The 21,342-nt window shown below is 41.8% G+C and overlaps 1 protein-coding gene and 1 pseudogene across 1 annotated transcript; both read right to left on the reverse strand.

Moving 5' to 3' along the window:
* Window positions 1-1,539: 1,539 nt before the first annotated feature.
* On the reverse strand, window positions 1,540-11,468 carry LOC130192384 (heat shock 70 kDa protein 1-like; annotated as a pseudogene).
* Window positions 11,469-15,287: 3,819 nt separating this feature from the next.
* On the reverse strand, window positions 15,288-17,448 carry LOC130192351 (heat shock 70 kDa protein 1). Its single transcript, XM_056412269.1, has one exon. The coding sequence runs from the start codon at window positions 17,401-17,403 to the stop codon at window positions 15,484-15,486; it is 1,920 nt and encodes a 639-aa protein (XP_056268244.1). The 5' UTR covers window positions 17,404-17,448; the 3' UTR covers window positions 15,288-15,483.
* Window positions 17,449-21,342: the final 3,894 nt, after the last annotated feature.

Consider the following 21,342-nt stretch of genomic DNA (forward strand, 5'->3'; position numbering starts at 1 on the left):
ACAGTGAAAAACAGCCTGGGGTCAAATTGACCCCAAGGAACACCGACATTAAACATTGAATGGGGTCAAATTGACCCGAAAGGTAACAGGAGGGTTAAGATGTCTCACATATTTTATAATATAGTCAAATGATTGTTAGGTCGTTGTTGCCTGTTTTTAGCCGTAGGCTATGGCTATATCTCTGCATGTACATTTAGATAAGCCATATTCAGCTCTGAGCCTTGTTTAGCTCAGAGCAACAGGTCACATGTACTTATATCTGATCCAATGACATCTACACACTTCTAGATTAACAAAGAAAGACACTCTTTGGTATTTTCTAATTCTGTATGTCAAGCACAAGTTAAATAATCCCCTAAAAGAGGAAGCCTTCAGAAATAGTGGTGGCATTGCATTGTGATTACATTCCTGTATTTGAATTGTATTGCTGTATCTCAATTCCGTCTGCAGTTAATCTGCTCGCATGATTTACATCATCAAAGTGTTGCCTTCCAAGAGCTGTTCCGAATGAAAAGTGAATGTCAGATGTATGAACCGTCCTGACTGAGCTTCCACTGAAGCTTCATACCTGCTACAAGCTCAGGTCAAAATGTTGTTTATGTGATTTACTAGGTTGGCTCAGATTGTTTATCATTGATGTTTGTTCCTGCTGTGTGATTGTAGTGCTCAGACATTAACTGTGTTTTTAATGAAGCAATAGGTGTCAGATTGGCATCCAAACTGAGGATGTCAGGGCCAGAGTCCTTAAGCTGCCCTTAATAAACAAGCGAGGTTCCCAACCACATAGGGGTCCTCCTCCAGTGGTAGACCTTCACAGTGGGTCCAAATTCGTTGATAACCGGCTGTCGGGGGGACCGACTTATTAGCCTGAAACAAGTGATACAATGGTGGCTAATGTATGAAGTTATTATGGCTTCACCGCTCTACGCCGGCTGCAACGGTCTTGTGTGTGTATATTATGTTTGTTACATAGGTCAGAGGTCACTGAACAGCCGATGCGTTCCATTTCCGGTTGAGTTCTCCACTTCCGAAATAAAAGGGAAAAATAAATCGAACAGTATTAACAATCTAGTGTAGTGGTCCCCAAACTAAGGCCCGCGGACATCGACCCACCTCCCCATTTGGCCCGGCCCCCTGAACAATACCAGACGCATTATGATTTTTTTTCAGTCTGGCCACACAAATCCTCGACTAGCCCGTCAAATAGATCGGAATAATGGCGAAAATGTTAGATAAGAGAAAAAAATGTCTGTTACAAACTGACCCTGGCCCGCATCAGAGAAGGGAAAAGTTATGTGGCCCTCACAGAAAAAAGTTTAGGGACCACTGATCTAGTGCATAGACTCGAAGGATTTTTATTTATATTGTGATTTTTTATTATATCTTATTTATTGTGTAAGTATATAAGTTACCTGTATGTATAAAAGGATGGTTGAAGTATTTTTTCATGTTAAACAATTTGCTCGTTCCAGATGTTCTACTGTTAATCAAGTAAATGTGAGGGTATAGTCAAGTGCCATAAAGGACGACAATGAAATATAATTTTTTTCTTTTCATATTTACATTTGATCTTTATTGCAATGTCCAGCAAGGCAGAGATTAAAAATACACACAGATTGCACTCGTTAAACAATTTCACCACAGTGGAGATCCCTTTTTTTTTTAAACATATGAATATAAAGCTCCGGTTGTCTTTCAAACATTCCCACTGATTATATAGTCCTCATGAAGGGTACTCTTTAGTCCACCTCCTCGATGGTGGGCCCCTGGGAGCCGGCCTGCCTCGCCCACAGCCTCCTGGGCCGCCCCTGGTACAACTTGCTGACGATGGGGTTGCACACGTTCTCCAGCTCTTCCTGCTTGTGTCGGTACTCGTCTTTATCGGCCAGCTGGTTGTTCTCCAGCCAGGCGATGGTCTCCTCGCATTTCTCCAGCAGCTTCTTCTGGTCCTCGGCGCTCAGTTGGCCCTTCAGGTTCTCGTCTCGCTGCTCTTCAGGTTGGCGTGGGACTCCAGGAGTTCTTGGCAGAGATGTTGTCCCTCTGGAGGTCGTCCTCGGCTTTGTACTCGTCGTCCTGCACCATCCTCTCGATCTCCTCTTTACTCAGGCGGCCCTTGTCTGGGTGGTGATGGTGATCTTGTTCTCTTTGCCGGTGCTTTTGTCCGCCGACACGTTCAGGATGCCGTTGGCGTCCGTCGAAGTGACCTCGATCTGGACCCCCGTGGAGCGCGGGATCCCGCCAGATCGAACTTGCCCAGCCGGTTGTTGTCCTTGGTCATGGCGCTCCCCTTAAGAGACCTGGATGAGGACCCGGGCTGGTTGTCGGCGTGGTGGTGAAGACCTGGGTTTGTTTGGTGGGGATGGTGGTGTTGCGTTTGATCAGCGGCGCCATGGCGCCTCCAGCCGTCTCGATGCCCAGCGACAGAGGAGCCACGTCCAGCAGCAGCAAGTCCTGAGCGTTGGCGAGTGTCGCCCATGAGGATGGCGGCCTGCAGCGGCGCCGTGAGCCACCGCCTCGTCAGGGTTGATGCTCTTGTTCAGCTCCTTGCCGTTGAAGAAATCCTGCAGGAGCTTCTGGATCTTGGGGATGCGGGTGGAGCCGACCAGGACGACCGTGGATCTGCGCCTTGTCCATTTTGGCGTCCCTCAGGGCTTTCTCCACGGGCTCCAGCGTTCCCCTGAACAGGTGGAGCACAGCTCCTCAAAGCGAGCTCTGGTGATGGAGGTAAAGTCGGCGCTCGAACAGAGAATCGATCGGCGCTGGCCTGCGAGCTGGAGGACAGCGTCCTCTTGCCCGCTCACTGGCGGTGCGCAGCCTCCTCAAGGCCCTCTTGTTCTGGCCGATGTCCTTTTTGTGCTTCCTCTTGAACTCCTCCACAAAGTGGTCCTCCACGCGGTTGTCAAAGTCCTCTCCGCCCAGGTGAGTGTCTCCAGCCGTGGCTCGGACTTCAAAGATCCCATCGATGGTCAGGACGGACTCGATGTGGTCTCGATGTGGTCTGGATGTCGTTACTTCTTCTCTCGTTCCTTTTATACTTTCCTCGCAGCCTTCTGGTCGCTTCTCGAGCTTTCCGGTTGGCATTCTGGACCAATCACAGAGCAAGGCGGCGTGGGCGCTCAGCGTGATGACGTCGCCCTGAAGCGGAGCATGAGAAACTTCCACAAGCTTCTGGGCGCACCGAGAATAGTCTGCGATTTAATAAACAAACACAATACATTCATATTTAAAATCCGACTAGAGATACAGCGGAACAGACTGAGCGTATAAGTGAATTAACCAAAGCAAACGTTTAAACACAAATGTTAGCGACAGTAGTGACTACAGGAAGTTTAATATTCATATGTACAATGCAAGAATCAACTTGTCAATTAATAGTTGCAGTGTTTGATGCAACACATTTCCTAATATAGATTAATCAAACTAATATGTCTGTGCAGAGTTGTTCCTTTTATCATATTTATATTTCCACCTCATTCTGCTGTTTCTTGGGCGAACACCGCAGAGCCTGTATGACAGGGGTGTCCAAAGTCCGGCCCGCGAGCCAATGGTGGCCCGCGGTCAGATTTCATATGGCCCGCGACATCGGTCATATAATGTGTTATTTGTGGCCCGCCAGATGTCAGAATAAATAAATCATAAAAACTTGAAAGACGTAATTCCTCCTTTCTAATTTATCTGGCTCTGCATCCGTGGCGTGAACCCTTCTCGAAACCTATTTGCCATGGCGACGGCAAAAAAAAGGAGAAAAGTTGACAGTGAGGGCCGCCGCTTTCAGGAGCGGTGGGAATTACGAGTGTTTCCCCTACCATGAGAACAGGGTGGGGGTCCGCCCCACTGACATGTTCTCTATAGCGCCAGATTACAACATAAGTAATGTCAGGTTGTTTTATTCAACTAAACGGTCGTATATTATTGATCGTATCGACACAGCGGCATGTCATTTCTGTCTCTACGTGGTGGCGTTCACACTTCTCCTGGCCAGGGTTGCCAGGTCTGTGTGACAAAACCAGCCCAATGGCCAATCAAAACCAGCCCAAAACCAGCCCAATGGCCAATAAAACCAGCCCAAAAACCAGCCCAATATCAGAACTCAAAATATGCCCGTGCTAAACCATATACACTGCTTTTAAAGTCCAACAGCATTGCTATCATTGCCAAATGTATTGTAATATCTACAAAGTAACACCAAATGTTTAGTATGCCAGCATTAAAAGCAGTATTCCCTAAACAGTTATTTCACCTAGGTCCTAAAATGGCCTTTTGTAATTAGATACAGTATATTATCATAAATAAAATGTGTGTATGTGCTGATCTGGAGTCAGTTTGGTAGGATTTGGGTATAAATAAATTATTTCATTTAAAATATGGATTTTTATTTAACCCTTGTGTTGCCTTAGGGTCATTTTGACCCGAATCAATATTACACCCTCCCCCCGCCTTAGGATTAATTTGACCCCATTCAATGTTTAATGTCGGTGTTCTTTCGGTAGTCAACAAACAAACATAAAGTGCCTCACACTTAAACTTGGAAAACAATATTAATTCTAATAATTTTCTGGAGGTTTTCATTGCTGGCGTCAAATTGAACACAAAGGGTAAAATATGTGAGTAAATATAAAGGTAACAGGAGGGTGAAACATTGAATCGGGTCAAAATGACCCTAAGGCAACACAAGGGTTAAAGATATTCATGTAATTTGCATGCAAAATAGGTCTACCCGAACCAGCGGACAAAAAATTCAACCCGCGGCAACGCTTCAAAAGTAGCCCAATTCCGCGGGAAAACGGCGGACCTGGCAACACTGCCACTCAAAGGGGAACATACGGGGTCTCTTTGCCTCGTGTCCAGGAGGGAAACAGCGCCCCCAAAGACTTGTGGCCAAAGATATATCGCATCGGAACTACCATAGAGAAGTCTTTGAAGCGAGCATTGTGACGTCACTCAACCCACCAGAGCACAGGGGGTCCAGGTGAGACCCGAGCACAGGGGGTCCAGGGTTCTGTGCTTTGAAGTCACCTGTGACGTCACGGAGCAGCGAACCAGACTATGTAATACTAGTGATTTCCAGCAGACGGCACTGCTCCTTCATTGAAAGGAGTGGGGCGGATCTGTGAGTCCCGGAGAAGGCAGTTGGCGTAGGTTCTAGGATTTTTGCCCTCCTGAGTGTCGGCCATTGCCGACTGACACAGAGGTTTGTAGCTATTTTCCTACACTTTCCCGGTGTAGAATCACCTACACCTTCTGCAGGTGGCGGGGGGTTCGGTTTGAGTCACCTCGTGTGTCTCTGCCATAAGAATCCCTCACACCCCCCCCTGGTAGGGAGGTTTGGCGAGATTCACAGAATGGTTGATGGGATTTGTGAATATATATATATATATATATACACATATATATACACATACATATAAATACACATATATATATATACACATATACACAGTTGCTTCCCGGGCGCATCACTGCAGCCCACTGCTCCTTAATAACAAAGGATGGGTTAAATGCAGAGAACTAATTTCCCCTTGGGGACTAATAAAGTATATATCTTATATATACAGGACTGTCTCAGAAAATTAGAATATTGTGATAAAGTTCTTTATTTTCTGTAATGCAATTAAATAAACAAAAATGTCATGCATTCTGGATTCATTACAAATCAACTGAAATATTGCAAGCCTTCTATTCTTTTAATATTGCTGATTATGGCTTACAGCTTAAGAAAACTCTAAATCCTATCTCATAAAATTGTAATATTCCCTCAGACCAAGTAAAAAGATTTATAACAGCTGAGTGTTTGTCAAGGCTCAGGAAACCCTTGCAGGTGTTTCGAGTTAATTAGACAATTCAAGTGATTTGTTTAATACCCTACTAGTATACTTTTTCATGATATTCTAATATTTAGAGATAGGATATTTGAGTTTTCTTAAGCTGTAAGCCATAATCAGCAATAAATCAGAATAAAAGGCTTGCAATATTTCAGTTGATTTGTAATGAATCCAGAATGCATGACATTTGTTTTTTTAATTGCATTACAGAAAATAAAGAACTTCATCACAATATTCTAATTTTCTGAGACAGTCCTGTATATATATATATAAACACAGCTGAATTCTAAAATGAAAAAAAGAAATAATATAAAACAAATGAAATGAATAAAAAACTAATTAAATCCAGTATATACAGGACTGTCTCAGAAAATTAGAATATTGTGATAAAGTTCTTTATTTTCTGTAATGCAATTAAAAAAACAAAAATGTCATGCATTCTGGATTCATTACAAATCAACTGAAATATTGCAAGCCTTTTATTCTTTTAATATTGCTGATTATGGCTTACAGCTTAAGAAAACTCTAAAATCCTATCTCATAAAATTTTAATATTTCCTCAGACCAAGTAAAAAAAAAGATTTATAACAGCTGAGTGTTTGTCAAGGCTCAGGAAACCCTTGCAGGTGTTTCGAGTTAATTAGACAATTCAAGTGATTTGTTTAATACCCTACTAGTATACTTTTTCATGATATTCTAATATTTAGAGATAGGATATTTGAGTTTTCTTAAGCTGTAAGCCATAATCAGCAATAAATCCGAATAAAAGGCTTGCAATATTTCAGTTGATTTGTAATGAATCCAGAATGCATGACATTTTTGTTTTTTTAATTGCATTACAGAAAATAAAGAACTTCATCACAATATTCTAATTTTCTGAGACAGTCCTGTATATAGGCATATATATATATGCCTATATATATCAGGCATGAAAACGGGTCAGGGGTGAAAAAGGTGAGGATAGGCGAGGGGGTGGCGACTTCCACGAACATCGATGTCGGACGTTGTATAATAATCTGTAGGTCCTCCATTCTGACACCAAGTCAGTGATCGGGCCCTATAATAATAGTAATATTGTGTATAATATGGTCATTCATGAACCAACTTCCTTTTTTTTGGCGTGAACAAGTCTTCAAGTCTTGTGCTCTGCTGAGTCTGTTCCTTGAGTCTGTTCTGCCTCTACCTGGTTGTCACGATCTTCTATACCATACCTGCCATAAATATCATGATACAATACCATAAAAAAGACACTGGTATATTTATATATAATAGTAATAAATAAAATATCTGTAGGCCTATGGTTCACTTTTTACCAACTTTTTCAACACTTAACAAATGGCAGTAAAATTAGTATGAGCCTACAATATATTAATGAAACTACATGGAGACATCATAGCGTTGATTATACACTATGAAGCCGTTAGTCTGTATCTGACCTGATGATACAGAGTTCATCAGGATGAGCAGCTGTAGAGTTACAGAACTTTACAGACTGAACTTAAACATTTCACTTCTGGCATCTTTTTTTATTTTTATTTTTAAAGCCGAAAATTCCACCACTTGTGTGCTTGAACAGCTTGACACGGAGCAGCGTGCGCTCTGATCCCGCTCTCTTTTAATGAAGTATCGATACAAAAAATATGCTAAATCACATCGCTCTTAACGTACGGGTACTTTGTTAGTATCGCTACACCGTGCAGCGTGACAGCAGCAGATGTAGCGGCTAACATACAAGCTAACCTAAACCACCAAACGCTGAAGACATCTTGACGCTGATTGGCCGAGACGCGACACGTCCCATCAAAGATGTTTTATTGCGAAGAGCACTACTCCACATTTTCTCCGTGTCCTCCAATCTCATAAGCGCCGGCCGCCAATTGACCCCCCATCCCAAAACAAAAACTCTTCGGTTCTACACGATTCACGTAAGTCACCTATTTTGGTTTCAAAGCGGTAATTTCGCGAAGGTGAGATTCTCATGCCTGAATATTAGAAGATGAGGATGAACCCCAACAAAAAGGTATTTGCCAACCATTAATAAAGCCATGACTCACAACCTGTAGTTAATGTATAATGCGTGCCTTATTAATAAGTTGAACAAAGATGTATATCTATTTATAAATCCACACGTCATATTTTCCAGCACAGCTGAAATAAGACAAACATTATATAACTTTAGGTCTGTGACATACATACAGTATAATAAAGTATAAAAATATATGGTGGCAATAATTCAGATATATTTTAGATATGTACAGTTTTAGATTTGACGTTCTCAAATCTTAATGTATTTCAATTTGAACCCTGTTACTCAGAATTTATATCATAAACACTTAATAACTGTTTATTAAACACATTATTTATAATGTAGTTGTAACAAATTATAAGTAAACTGTTTATTTAATACAACTTAAACTCCCTGCAGTATAAAGCATCCATAATTGGAAAATAATCAATACATAGTTATCATATATGCCTTCAAAATACATTTATAAACCATATTAAACCTGCCTGTAAATGTACATAAAAAGTTATTAAATGCTTTATAACGGTCATGATTTATTCACATATGATTACAACTTTTATGTTTTTTGTTTTTAAGCATTTCTACATGTTTACAACTTCCAAAACATGAAGTGTTATTAAACCATTAAGTAAGTTACAATAAACTCCTAAATGCTAAACTGTTATTAATTTGTGAGCACCAGAATACAGATGGCTGGCTGTTTTTTTGTATTTTTTTTTTAATTGGTCGGATAATGTTTTCCTTTCATTGGTGGCATGAAAAGCACCTTGTGTGTAATAACAACGCCATGTTTTAGACAGTAGGTTCTGTATGTGATCGGGCCGACCTCTGACCTCCGCCCGCCCTTCCCTCCCTCCCATTGTCTGTTCTGTGGAATAAATACAATTAGACGGTAACTCAAGGCGTGTATGTGTGATTTTACTTATTTTCACTCAAATATATCAAGGAATGCTGGATTGAGACCTCCAGTGGCATCACATTTGAGATATATTTACATTTTTATTGACTAATAGGTAAGTTTATACGGATGTATAAAACAATCAGATTCCCCACGAAGAATCATACGGCATGACAAAGCATTAAAAATAGAGATGCTCCGATCAGCTTTTTTGGTGCCGATCACTGAAATCAGTATCTGCCGATCCAATAATACCGATCACCGATCACTGTCGAATCGACAGTGTCGATTAAACATTCTATTTGTAGCATTATTTATGAAATGAATTCTTCTCAACAACATTGGTTATGTATTTTAAGTATTTAGAATTAAAATACATTAAATACATTTAAATTTAGTACATTAAAATTGTTTGATTATGATGTCGAGTTTCAGATATGTGATTTTATCTACGTAAGTCATTTCCTGGAACTCTTGAAATCTATATACAGGACTTCAAATAATCGAAATGTGCTTTTATTTTTTGCAACTCTTCCTTGGTACAGTAAAAATTTTAATTTTAGCATAATTGAAATCTCAGAAACGATCTATAAGATACTAAATCAGTTAATTGTTTACTTTTTATTTCTTAGTGTATGATTTATCGACATCTTATTTTGAAAAAACTAACGGATGTTTTTTCAAGTAGTTCTTTCCACTTCTTTAGAGAGCGGATGTTGTGTCACGTGAATCCTTCCGTTAACTTTATCACAAAACCCTCGCGCGCTCCCGATCAAATGCATGTCCTGTGACAGCCAGTCCTAGCCGGGCTAGAATATTTGTCGGCTGAGTTGACCACGGAGATCCAGTGTATTTGAGCTGACCACGAATCCGGTGTCGGCTGGGCGGCCGCATTCGGCGGGAAAGGGCGCCGCTCGGTCAATGATATGATCCCTGCACTCCTCTGTCGGCCCTCGGGCTCATTTCTCGTTGCTATCGCACGCCATTGAAACGTCTGATAGTTCTCATAGATTCTATGTTGATATTAGTTTGATCGGCCGTTTGAGCATCGATCGAAACGATATGGGAATATCGGCCGATGGTCGGTAGCCGATCGGTCGAACATCCCTAATATATATATATATTATAATTGTTCATCAGCAACAGTTTCATTTGCAAGTCAAGCGGACAAACTTCCTCTCCTCCTTTGCGACTTTCACTTTCATTTATGTGGTTTATCTTTTGGTAGCGTAAAACAAATTTAATATATATATATTTTTAATAAAATTAAAAAATGCAATTACATTCCAGTTGAGTGGCGCTAATACCGACAGTTGTTTGTAACCCGCCATTAAAGAAGAAGAAGGAAAAAATTTGCATAGAATCTGTTGTCATGGAATAGAACCCACATCAACATTGCCTTTCGCCTCCAACATAATATGATGACATCATCATGATGACATCATTCTGCCTGTGCTGCCTTTGATCTATGACATCACTGAAGTGTATAAGTAGGAGAACCGTTTCAGTTTCTTTGAGAGTTAGAGGGAGGCACAGCGCACCCAGAGGAAAGTAAGCCGCTTTTGAGAGAGAAGCAAACCACAAGAGAAGCAAACCGCACAATACGATCAGATTGATAGCTACTGGAGGACGCCATCAACAAACAACGATCACGAATACGGCTGCGGGCTTCGAGAGAACTGCATAATCCGTGATGATAAGAGTTAACATCGTGAGGCTCAGAAGATCCAGGCCTGGAGATCTGGGCACTCGAAAAGACAACTGCGGGGCAAAGGCTCGGTCAGAGACTCTGACCGAGTTGATGAATAAGAACAAGACCGGTGGATCAAACCCTGAAGATCGGGCAGGAGGAAAGGTTGAAAATGAAAAGAAGACCAGGCAAGACCAGGAAACTCTCATCCCAGCAGACAGCTGCTGAGGACCGGAGAAGAGGAAAGACTTCCTTCAAGATCTCCACACAGCCCAGGTTAACATCAAAGACCTGAGACCAACGCTTCTCTCAAGGGCAGTGAACCGATGCCTCGATCAAAGGCACGGACAACACCCAGGTGGTGTTGGAGGAGAGAACACCTCCTCCTGGAGCTCCACACAGCCCAGGTTAACATCAGCACCTGAGACCATCGCTTCTCTCAAGGAGACAGTGAACATGCCTCTCGTCCAGGCAACGGACAACACCAGGTGGTGTTGAGGAGAAGAACACCTCTCAAAACTGAGCTCAGCCCAGGTTAACATCAAAGAACACCTGGAGACCATTGCTTCAAGGACAGGAACCGTGCCTCTCGATCAGGCAGGACAACACCCAGGTGGTGTTGGAGGAGAAGAACACCTTCCAAAGATCTCCACAGCCCAGCCAAGATCAAAGACCAGCAGGATGAAGCCAACAGGCTGAAGAGAAGCAGAGACACTCAAAAAAGACCAAAAGTGAGACAGGAGCTCAAGACAAGAGAGAAAGAGACAATAAGAGACACAGGCCACAATAATGGACAGACAGAAGCGACAATAGAACTATGTTGCTGCATGTCTTGGCTAGGCTTAAAAACAAAGGGCTCACCTGGTTAATAAGGCGTCTGAAGGCGTCTCCGCAGACGAATGCTGGCCTATCAACGCCTTCTCTCCTTCTCTGGCTCTATCTCTGCAGCCAGAAGATCATTTAACAGAACCAAAATTCAATCTTTCTCACCACAACAACTCTTTATCCTTTCCAGCCTCCTAGACCACCACTGCAGGGTGGGGAAGGAGGAGATCCTCCTTCAAGGGATCTCCTTCCACACTTCTACCGAGCCACTTTGGAAAGAGGAAAGAGAGGATGAAGAAGAAGTTAATGGAAGTGTAGAGAAGATGTCTCGTAACGAGGAAGACAGCGGCAGAGACGATGAAGAATCAGCTGCAGATGAAGAAGCAGAGTTGGGAAAGCCGATCAGCGTTATGAAAAAGTGGCGCTGGAAACAGTGGTCCAAATCGGATCTTTAAAAGTTTTATATGATTTAGGATCTCTTTAAACCAACTGTTATGTGTCGGCGGGAGAACGTGTTTCCACTTCAAAAGTACGAGGTGTCTAGCTAGCCCGTCCTGCCGTGTGCAAGCGTGAAACCGCCCCAGTAAGCGGGTAAACCAGCAGGGATTCGTTAATGAGATGGGCTGAGAGAAAAGTTTGTATCACTATTTATCAAAAAAGAAAGATTTACGGTCACATGAGAGAAAAACTTTATATTTTTTTTAAAAGTTTTATTTTTTTTATTTATATGATTGATTTTAAACACAGGAGCAAACACAGAATGAAGAATAATACCAAGAAGTTGGGGTATACAGAACGGTGTATACAGAACATTCAGGCGTTTGGAAAAATACAGATACAAAGTCATGAAGGAGGGATGGGGGGGGGGGCTTTAATCAGTGTTGTCACGGATGCCAATATATAGGAGACAACTATTTCAGTTTCTTCGAGCATTATTGAGTATTTCGGCACAACACAGAGAACCAAAGTACAGAGAACCAAAGCAGAGAACCAAAGCGCACTCAGACAAGATCAACTTGTTAGCTACAGAAGACATGTATCAACAAACAACAGACATTGAGAAATGCAGCCTTCGAGAAACCCTGCATCATCCATCAAGAGAACGTTACACCAGTGAAGACGCCAGAAGACCCACACACGGAGAACTGAGCCAGATTCTGAGAGGATTCAAACTTTTCTTTTTGTTTTGTTTTGTTTTTTATTTGTTTTATTTATTTTATGATTTTGTATTGATTTTGCAAACACAGGAATGAAGAATACCACTTCCAAGAGTTGGGTATCAGAACGTGTATACAGAACATTCAGTCGTTTGGAAAATACAGATACAAAGTCATGAAGGAGGGATGGGGGTCCAAAGTGGCACTGGTAATGGTACTCCTGGTTTACTGGGATGGGGTTCGATAAAGTGTCGGCATCGGCTCACTGTTGAGAATAAACTGAGATTATGAAGAACACCAAGTAGAGACTCTCAACTTTATCAGAAATAGAAGATCTATTTATTTAATTAACATTTAATTAATTTAATTTATTATATTTATATTTAGAATCGATTATAGGAGTTTAGACAATAGCTAGGTTGTCCGGGGTTAAGGCAACAGGTCTTATCCAGACTAAGAGCTTCAAAATATGAATAGCAGCACAGATTCAGCTAACAGGAAACTGGCATGGAGCCAGACCCAAGGGAGCTAAAGCATCTGGTGGTATCGGATTATTTAATTTATATTATATTTCATATATATATACACACTATTTTTATATTTAATATATATATATATATTATTTATTTACATATAATATATATTCACATATCATATATATTTACATATATATATTTATATACATATATACACTATATATATATATATTTCATATATATACACATATATTTTTCTATAAATATATTATTTTTATACACACTATATATATAAAATATATTAACATATATTAATATTTTATATATAATGTGATAAACACATATATATACACACACTATATATATATAGATTTATATACACATATATATATATACACATATATATACACACATATATATATACATATATATATACATATATATATATATATATATATATATATATATATACATATATATATCATATATACACACATATATATATACACATATATATATACATATAAATATATACATATATATTTCATATATACACACACATATATATATATACACACACTATATAACATACACATATATATATATATGTGTATATATACACATTCGTTAGCATGCTCGTGCTAACTGATGCGGTGAGGAGTGTCCTTTTAAAGCTGCGCGCCGTTTGGCTTCCTCCACAGACACGTTGCGACGTCCCTTCACATATTTAACCATATTCAAATTCAAATTCATATTCATATGCATGCGGGTTACTTGTACGCGGTTTACCTCATTAATGTTGTCAGGACCGAACCAGCGTTTCGCCGAGACGCTTCGCCAGACAGAACCTTTTCTTCTTCTCGCGTTACTGCTCCTGGGTTCGCCCAGACGACTACTGCCCCCAAGCGGTGACAAGCTGTGGTGCAACAATAATTCGGCGGGCAGAATGCTCTTCTCTTTCAAGAAGAGCCGACCTGCAAACATTTTGGGGACAGTTCCAGCATGGACGGTTACGGGAGTAAGGGACATGAAGCACTTGTCTGAAAAATGTATAAAACATGAACACCAGGACACACATGGATAACTCACGATACCAGTTGGATGACGGACACGGGATTGCGGTCAAGAAACACAATGAGGAGGTGCACAGATAGATTATAATATATTTAAATTTGTGTAATGATTTATGTGATCATAACTGAGTTTTGCTGCATTAAAGACATGTTCTAGTTCCCTCCACTTCTAGTTCAGATTGTTGTTCTCCATATAGGAGCAGGAATGTTACATATTAAAGAGAAAATCAAAGATACAAAGAGAAACATGTGACGGCGATAAAAACACCACAACACCGGTTTGCAGTAGGGGGCGAAATCCACTGGCACCCAGTGGCAGTCGTCAGCAGGTCGCCACAGCTAGTCAGTATGTCGTCAGCAGACGGAGGGTCGGCCAATATATATATATATATATATATATATATATATATATATAATTTATTGGAAGTTACCTGTATGTATAAAAGGATGGTTGAAGTATTTTTTCATGTAAAATAATTGCTCGTTCCAGATGTTCTACTGTTAATCAAGTAAATGTGAGGGTATAGGGCCAGAGTCCTTAAGCTGCTCTTAATAAACAAGCGAGGTTCCCAACCACATAGGGGTCCTCCTCCAGTGGTAGACCTTCACAGTGGGTCCAAATTCGTTGATAACCGGCTGTCGGGGGGACCGACTTATTAGCCTGAAACAAGTGATACAATGGTGGCTAATGTATGAAGTTATTATGGCTTCACCGCTCTACGCCGGCTGCAACGGTCTTGTGTGTGTATATTATGTTTGTTACATAGGTCAGAGGTCACTGAACAGCCGATGCGTTCCATTTCCGGTTGAGTTCTCCACTTCCGAAATAAAAGGGAAAAATAAATCGAACAGTATTAACAATCTAGTGTAGTGGTCCCCAAACTAAGGCCCGCGGGCCGCATACGACCCACCTCCCCATTTGGCCCGGCCCCCTGAACAATACCAGAGACGCATTATGATTTTTTTTCAGTCTGGCCACACAAATCCTCGACTAGCCCGTCAAATAGATCGGAATAATGGCGAAAAGGTTAGATAAGAGAAAAAAATGTCTGTTACAAACTGACCCTGGCCCGCATCAGAGAAGGGAAAAGTTATGTGGCCCTCACAGAAAAAAGTTTAGGGACCACTGATCTAGTGCATAGACTCGAAGGATTTTTATTTATATTGTGATTTTTTATTATATAAGTATATAAGTTACCTGTATGTATAAAAGGATGGTTGAAGTATTTTTTCATGTTAAACAATTTGCTCGTTCCAGATGTTCTACTGTTAATCAAGTAAATGTTAGGGTATAGTGCCATAAAGGACGACAATAAAATATATTTTTTTCTTTTCATATTTACATTTGATCTTTATTGCAATGTCCAGCAAGGCAGAGATTAAAAATACACACAGATTGCACTCGTTAAACAACTTCACCACAGTGGAGATCCCTTTTTTTAAACATATGAATATAAAGCTCCGGTTGTCTTTCAAACATTCCCACTGATTATATAGTCCTCATGAAGGGTACCCTTTAGTCCACCTCCTCGATGGTGGGCCCCTGGGAGCCGGCTCGAGCCTGCGCCCCACAGCCTCCTGCGGGCCGCCCTCCCTGGTACAACTTGCTGACGATGGGGTTGCACACGTTCTCCAGCTCTTCCTGCTTGTGTCGGTACTCGTCTTTATCGGCCAGCTGGTTGTTCTCCAGCCAGGCGATGGTCTCCTCGCATTTCTCCAGCAGCTTCTTCTGGTCCTCGGCGCTCAGTTGGCCCTTCAGGTTCTCGTCCTGCGCGCTGCTCTTCAGGTTGAAGGCGTAGGACTCCAGGGAGTTCTTGGCAGAGATGTTGTCCCTCTGGAGGTCGTCCTCGGCTTTGTACTCGTCTGCGTCCTGCACCATCCTCTCGATCTCCTCTTTACTCAGGCGGCCCTTGTCGTTGGTGATGGTGATCTTGTTCTCTTTGCCGGTGCTTTTGTCCGCCGCCGACACGTTCAGGATGCCGTTGGCGTCCACGTCGAAGGTGACCTCGATCTGCGGGACCCCCCGTGGAGCCGGCGGGATCCCCGCCAGATCGAACTTGCCCAGCCGGTTGTTGTCCTTGGTCATGGCGCGCTCCCCTTCGTAGACCTGGATGAGGACCCCGGGCTGGTTGTCGGCGTAGGTGGTGAAGACCTGGGTTTGTTTGGTGGGGATGGTGGTGTTGCGTTTGATCAGCGGCGCCATGACGCCTCCAGCCGTCTCGATGCCCAGCGACAGAGGAGCCACGTCCAGCAGCAGCAAGTCCTGAACGTTGGCCGAGGTGTCGCCCATGAGGATGGCGGCCTGCACGGCGGCGCCGTAGGCCACCGCCTCGTCAGGGTTGATGCTCTTGTTCAGCTCCTTGCCGTTGAAGAAATCCTGCAGGAGCTTCTGGATCTTGGGGATGCGGGTGGAGCCGCCGACCAGGACGACTTCGTGGATCTGCGCCTTGTCCATTTTGGCGTCCCTCAGGGCTTTCTCCACGGGCTCCAGCGTTCCCCTGAACAGGTCGGAGCACAGCTCCTCAAAGCGAGCTCTGGTGATGGAGGTGTAAAAGTCGACGCCCTCGAACAGAGAATCGATCTCGACGCTGGCCTGCGAGCTGGAGGACAGCGTCCTCTTGGCCCGCTCACAAGCGGTGCGCAGCCTCCTCAAGGCCCTCTTGTTCTGGCCGATGTCCTTTTTGTGCTTCCTCTTGAACTCCTCCACAAAGTGGTCCTCCACGCGGTTGTCAAAGTCCTCTCCGCCCAGGTGAGTGTCTCCAGCCGTGGCTCGGACTTCAAAGATCCCATCTTCGATGGTCAGGACGGACACGTCGAAGGTGCCGCCGCCCAGGTCGAAGATCAGGACGTTGCGTTCCCCCGACTTGCCTTTGTCCAGCCCGTACGCGATGGCGGCCGCCGTCGGCTCGTTGATGATCCTCAGGACGTTGAGTCCCGCGATGACGCCGGAGTCTTTTGTGGCCTGTCTCTGGGAGTCGTTGAAGTACGCCGGCACTGTGACAACGGCGTTGGACACCTTTTGGCCCAGGTAGGCCTCGGCGATCTCCTTCATCTTCACCAAGACCATGGAGGAGATCTCCTCCGGGGAGAAGGTCTTGTACTCCCCCTTGTGCTCCACCTGAATCTTGGGCTTCCCTCCGTCTCCCACCACCTTGAAGGGCCAGTGCTTCATGTCGGCCTGCACCACCTGGTCGTCGATCTTTCTGCCAATCAGCCTCTTGGCGTCAAACACGGTGTTGCTGGGGTTTAAAGCCACCTGGTTCTTGGCCGCGTCCCCGATGAGCCTCTCGGTGTCGGTGAACGCCACGTAGCTCGGCGTGGTCCGGTTGCCCTGGTCGTTGGCAATGATTTCCACTTTTCCGTGCTGGAAGACGCCCACGCAGGAGTAGGTGGTGCCCAGGTCGATGCCGATGGCGACTCCTTTAGGTGCAGACATCTTGCTTGTTTTGAGTCCTGAAAGAGGCAGAGACACATAAGTAATTACATTCTTATAACATAATAAAAGAATACACAACAAATTTACGTACTATTTACTGTTGTGAGATTTTTATGGTCGTCTAATTTAAAAAAATTATGACCAAGATTGACTTTTAAAGCAGATGTAAATCATTTTTAATAAATAAAGTTACAATTTATTTGACTCATCGAGACCACATCATTAAGTTGATGACCAATTAAGTCTACATTCTCTTTCTGTAAAATAAACGGTCCTCGATGTGGTCTCGATGTGGTCTGGATGTCGTTACTTCTTCTCTCGTTCCTTTTATACTTTCCTCGCAGCCTTCTGGTCGCTTCTCGAGCTTTCCGGTTGGCATTCTGGACCAATCACAGAGCACGGCGTGGGCGCTCAGCGTGATGACGTCGCCCTGAAGCGGAGCATGAGAAACTTCCACAAGCTTCTGGGCGCACCGAGAATAGTCTGCGATTTAATAAACGAGTGAGCGTATGAATGAATAAACCAAAGCAAATGTTTAAACACCAAATGTTTAGTATGCCAGCATTAAAAGCAGTTTTCCCGAAACAGTTATTTCACCTAGGTCCTAAAATGGCCTTGTGTAATTAGATACAGTATATTATCAGAAATAAAATGTGTATGTGCTGATCTGGAGTCAGTTTGGTAGGATTTGGGTATAAATAAATTATTTCATTTAAAATATGGATTTTTATTGAAAGATATTCATGTAATTTGCATGCAAAATAGGTCTACCCGAACCAGCGGACAAACAATTCAACCCGCGGCAACACTTCAAAAGTAGCCCAATTCCGCGGGAAAACCGCGGACCTGGCAACACTGCTCTCGGTATCCCGGCGGAGCTCCGCCCCCATGCGCACAGACAGGTGCGCACATACAGGTGAGCGCGCTCCAACCAGCCGGCAGGAGAGCGTCCAATATGTCGCGGGAACAGCAAACCGATACCTCTGCGTTCCCACGGTGGTGAAGACGGACACGTCGTCTCAGAGTAGCTCTCTGCTAGAGCAGAGACGAGGTGGGGCTCGAGGGTAAATGCAGATTCTTTTATTTCAAGACCTTGTTTGAGAACTTCACATATTACAAACTACACGGACATAAAACTAAGTCATTAATAAATAAAGAGTGAAATGCCTGTCGCCTACTTTCGTGTAAATGTGTACGTTACAGCGTTAACCGGTTACGCTGCGCATGCGTGACAGACTAGATTTTGGCGACTTGCCAGTTGTTACCTCTCAGCGTTCCAGCTGTTGCCCTTCAAAACAAGAGCTCAACATTGAGCATTATTGAGAGTGGCCGTATCAAGCCTGCAACCCCGTTTTAAAAAGAGGTGAAGTGGAAAGCCCATTTTATCATATCTGCACTTGTTTTGTTTTTCAAAGGTTGCGCGTTTTTGTTATTTTGAAAATATATGCAGTGTAACTAACACTCAGTAAAACTCTTTATGCCCAAATTCTTGATCTTATTTGGTTTAATTTGTCACAGGTTGCACTTTATTGATATTATCTTGAAAAGGTATTCAGTGCAAAACAGGTAATTGCAGCCACAATAAGCTAAATGTGAAGTGTGTTGAACGGTAACATATGTCATTAACAGTGAAAAACCTGTAGATGTGACAAACTATTGTGTTTCTGAAAAGATCTAGTAAAAGATAAGGGCAAAATTAATTAGTTTGTAAGTGTAATGATAACAGACCACTTTGCATTACTTATAACTCCTGTTTAAAATGTTCATTAAGCAACGTTATGTAACTCATAGAAATGTAAGGTATTCTATATACAGCGTTTTCATTGTTATCTGACTGAATGAAAGGCAGACTTGGTTCTATTATATGTGGTTACATTGTCATTTAAAAAATAAAAGTAATTGTGACAGTTAAAATACATTGTTTTATAACAGTCTATATTCATGTAACTTTTGTGGTTTAAAAAAATGTTTAAATGAACTATTGGCCCTCGGGCATCTTGACTTTATCACAATTGGCCCTCATTGCAAAAAGTTTGGACACCCCTGCTGTATGAGGACATGCAGAGTAAAGGGTTCACCTTTATACCACTAGATGGCAGTATACCTGTACGTACACCATATATTTAGTTCAATGTACCGTGTCTGTTATGGAGGACTTAAAATGACTTAAGTATAAATAAATAAATAAATGAATGCATGAATAAATACAAGAATAAATAAATAAATGCTTAAATAAATGTATAAATGAATAAATAAATGCTTAAATAAATGTATAAATAAATAAATAAATGTATAAATAAATAAATAAATGTATAAATAAATAAATAAATACAGGAATGAATAAATATAAGTTATAAATCAACAAGACATCATTAAATAAATATATTTCTGCATTTCTGTATTTCTTCATTTATTTATTTATCTATTTATGTGTCCACACGTATTTCTTCATTTATTTATGTGTGACATTTACGTGTCCGTATATTCAAATGAGCTGGGCGGTCCGAACCTTTGTCTAAAGCATGATTGGTCACAGGAGTGTGATGCACCTGGTGTGTTGTGCTCTACTATTTCTGCCTGGCACATGACGCTGAAGTTGACTCGCTCAGCTCACCGTTAGCAGAAGTTAGCCTCGACAGCTTTTTGACTTCAGCCGTTTATCAATTCCAAGAACACTGAGTACAGACTCGTGTTCTTTTGGAGTCTGGTCTTTGGAGTCTGGTTTTGGGAGTCCAGACCCCGAGGACGCAGGACGGTCTTTCTGGTCTTGTGACGTCACCACATCAACTGTTCTTGGGATGAATTTACTCAAATTATTCACTGTAAAATAATTTACAGTGGAGTAGAATGTGTTGCGGTGTTCACTGTTGTTTGGCGTAGGCTACGAATAAACGATAATAAATATACAACGTCTCGTAGCTTTCCTGACCCAGGGTCGCTACAATATGAAGTTATGAATCTTAACCTCAGTCAAATTGACGTAACGTTATCTTTTAGTAAATAATAAACTCGTTGTGCTCTTTAGATCCTCAAAAACCTAATTATATCTCATGTTTAGCCGCTACGGAGACGTCAGAGCCAGCGGAGCATTTCAAAAAGTCCTGCCAAGATCAGGCTTCTCTGGCGGCCACACAGCGCGCTGAGCGCCCGGAGCTCAGTGGTCCCGCGAGCAGGACCTCAAATCTCCGTCACATATCCTTATTAGACTGAATCTCGATAAACCGACCACAGATTTGATGCTTAAACAACTAACTTCTCGGCTGAAAACATCCTTAAATTACATTCCGTGACTCAACAGTAGTATTTAGAATGTACAGACAAGAATGCATAATAAACGCTGTTCGTCTACAGATCCAAGTGCTAGGATCGATTGCTTCTGTCTTGCTCCTGACTTGACCAATCCTGTTCAACAATGAGGTTCGGACCGCCCAGCTCATTTGAATATACGGAAAGTAATGTCACACATAAATAAATGAAGAAATACGTGTGGACACATAAATAGAGATATAAATAAATGAAGAAATACAGAAATGTAGAAATACATTTATTTAATGATGTCCTGTTGAGTTATAACTTATATATATTAATTGCTGTATTTATTTATGTATTTATACATTTATTCTTGTATTTATTTATTTATTTATACATTTATTTAAGCATTTATTCATTTATTCTTGTATTTATTCATGCATTTATTTATTTATTTATTTATACTTAAGTCATTTTGAGTCCTCCATAGTCTGTTAACTAACTAGGTTATTGATACATATGTATTTAATGCCGTTTATTTCCTCTGATATTTAATATTCATGGTTCATTTCCAGCATAGAGAGTGAGGATTTGATGATCACGAGGCAATAAATATTGACAGTTGAAAAATAAAGAGAAAGTATGTTCATTCTTAATAAGCAGCCTTCAGTGGACCTCTCTTCAGTTAGC

Source organism: Pseudoliparis swirei, chromosome 4 (genome assembly GCF_029220125.1).
Source record: "Pseudoliparis swirei isolate HS2019 ecotype Mariana Trench chromosome 4, NWPU_hadal_v1, whole genome shotgun sequence".
NCBI classification, from domain to species: domain Eukaryota; kingdom Metazoa; phylum Chordata; class Actinopteri; order Perciformes; family Liparidae; genus Pseudoliparis; species Pseudoliparis swirei.

Excerpts from the sequence above, each read along its gene's own strand:
- LOC130192351 (XM_056412269.1), bottom strand. The coding sequence starts at position 17,403 with ATGTCTGCACCTAAAGGAGTCGCCATCGGCATCGACCTGGGCACCACC.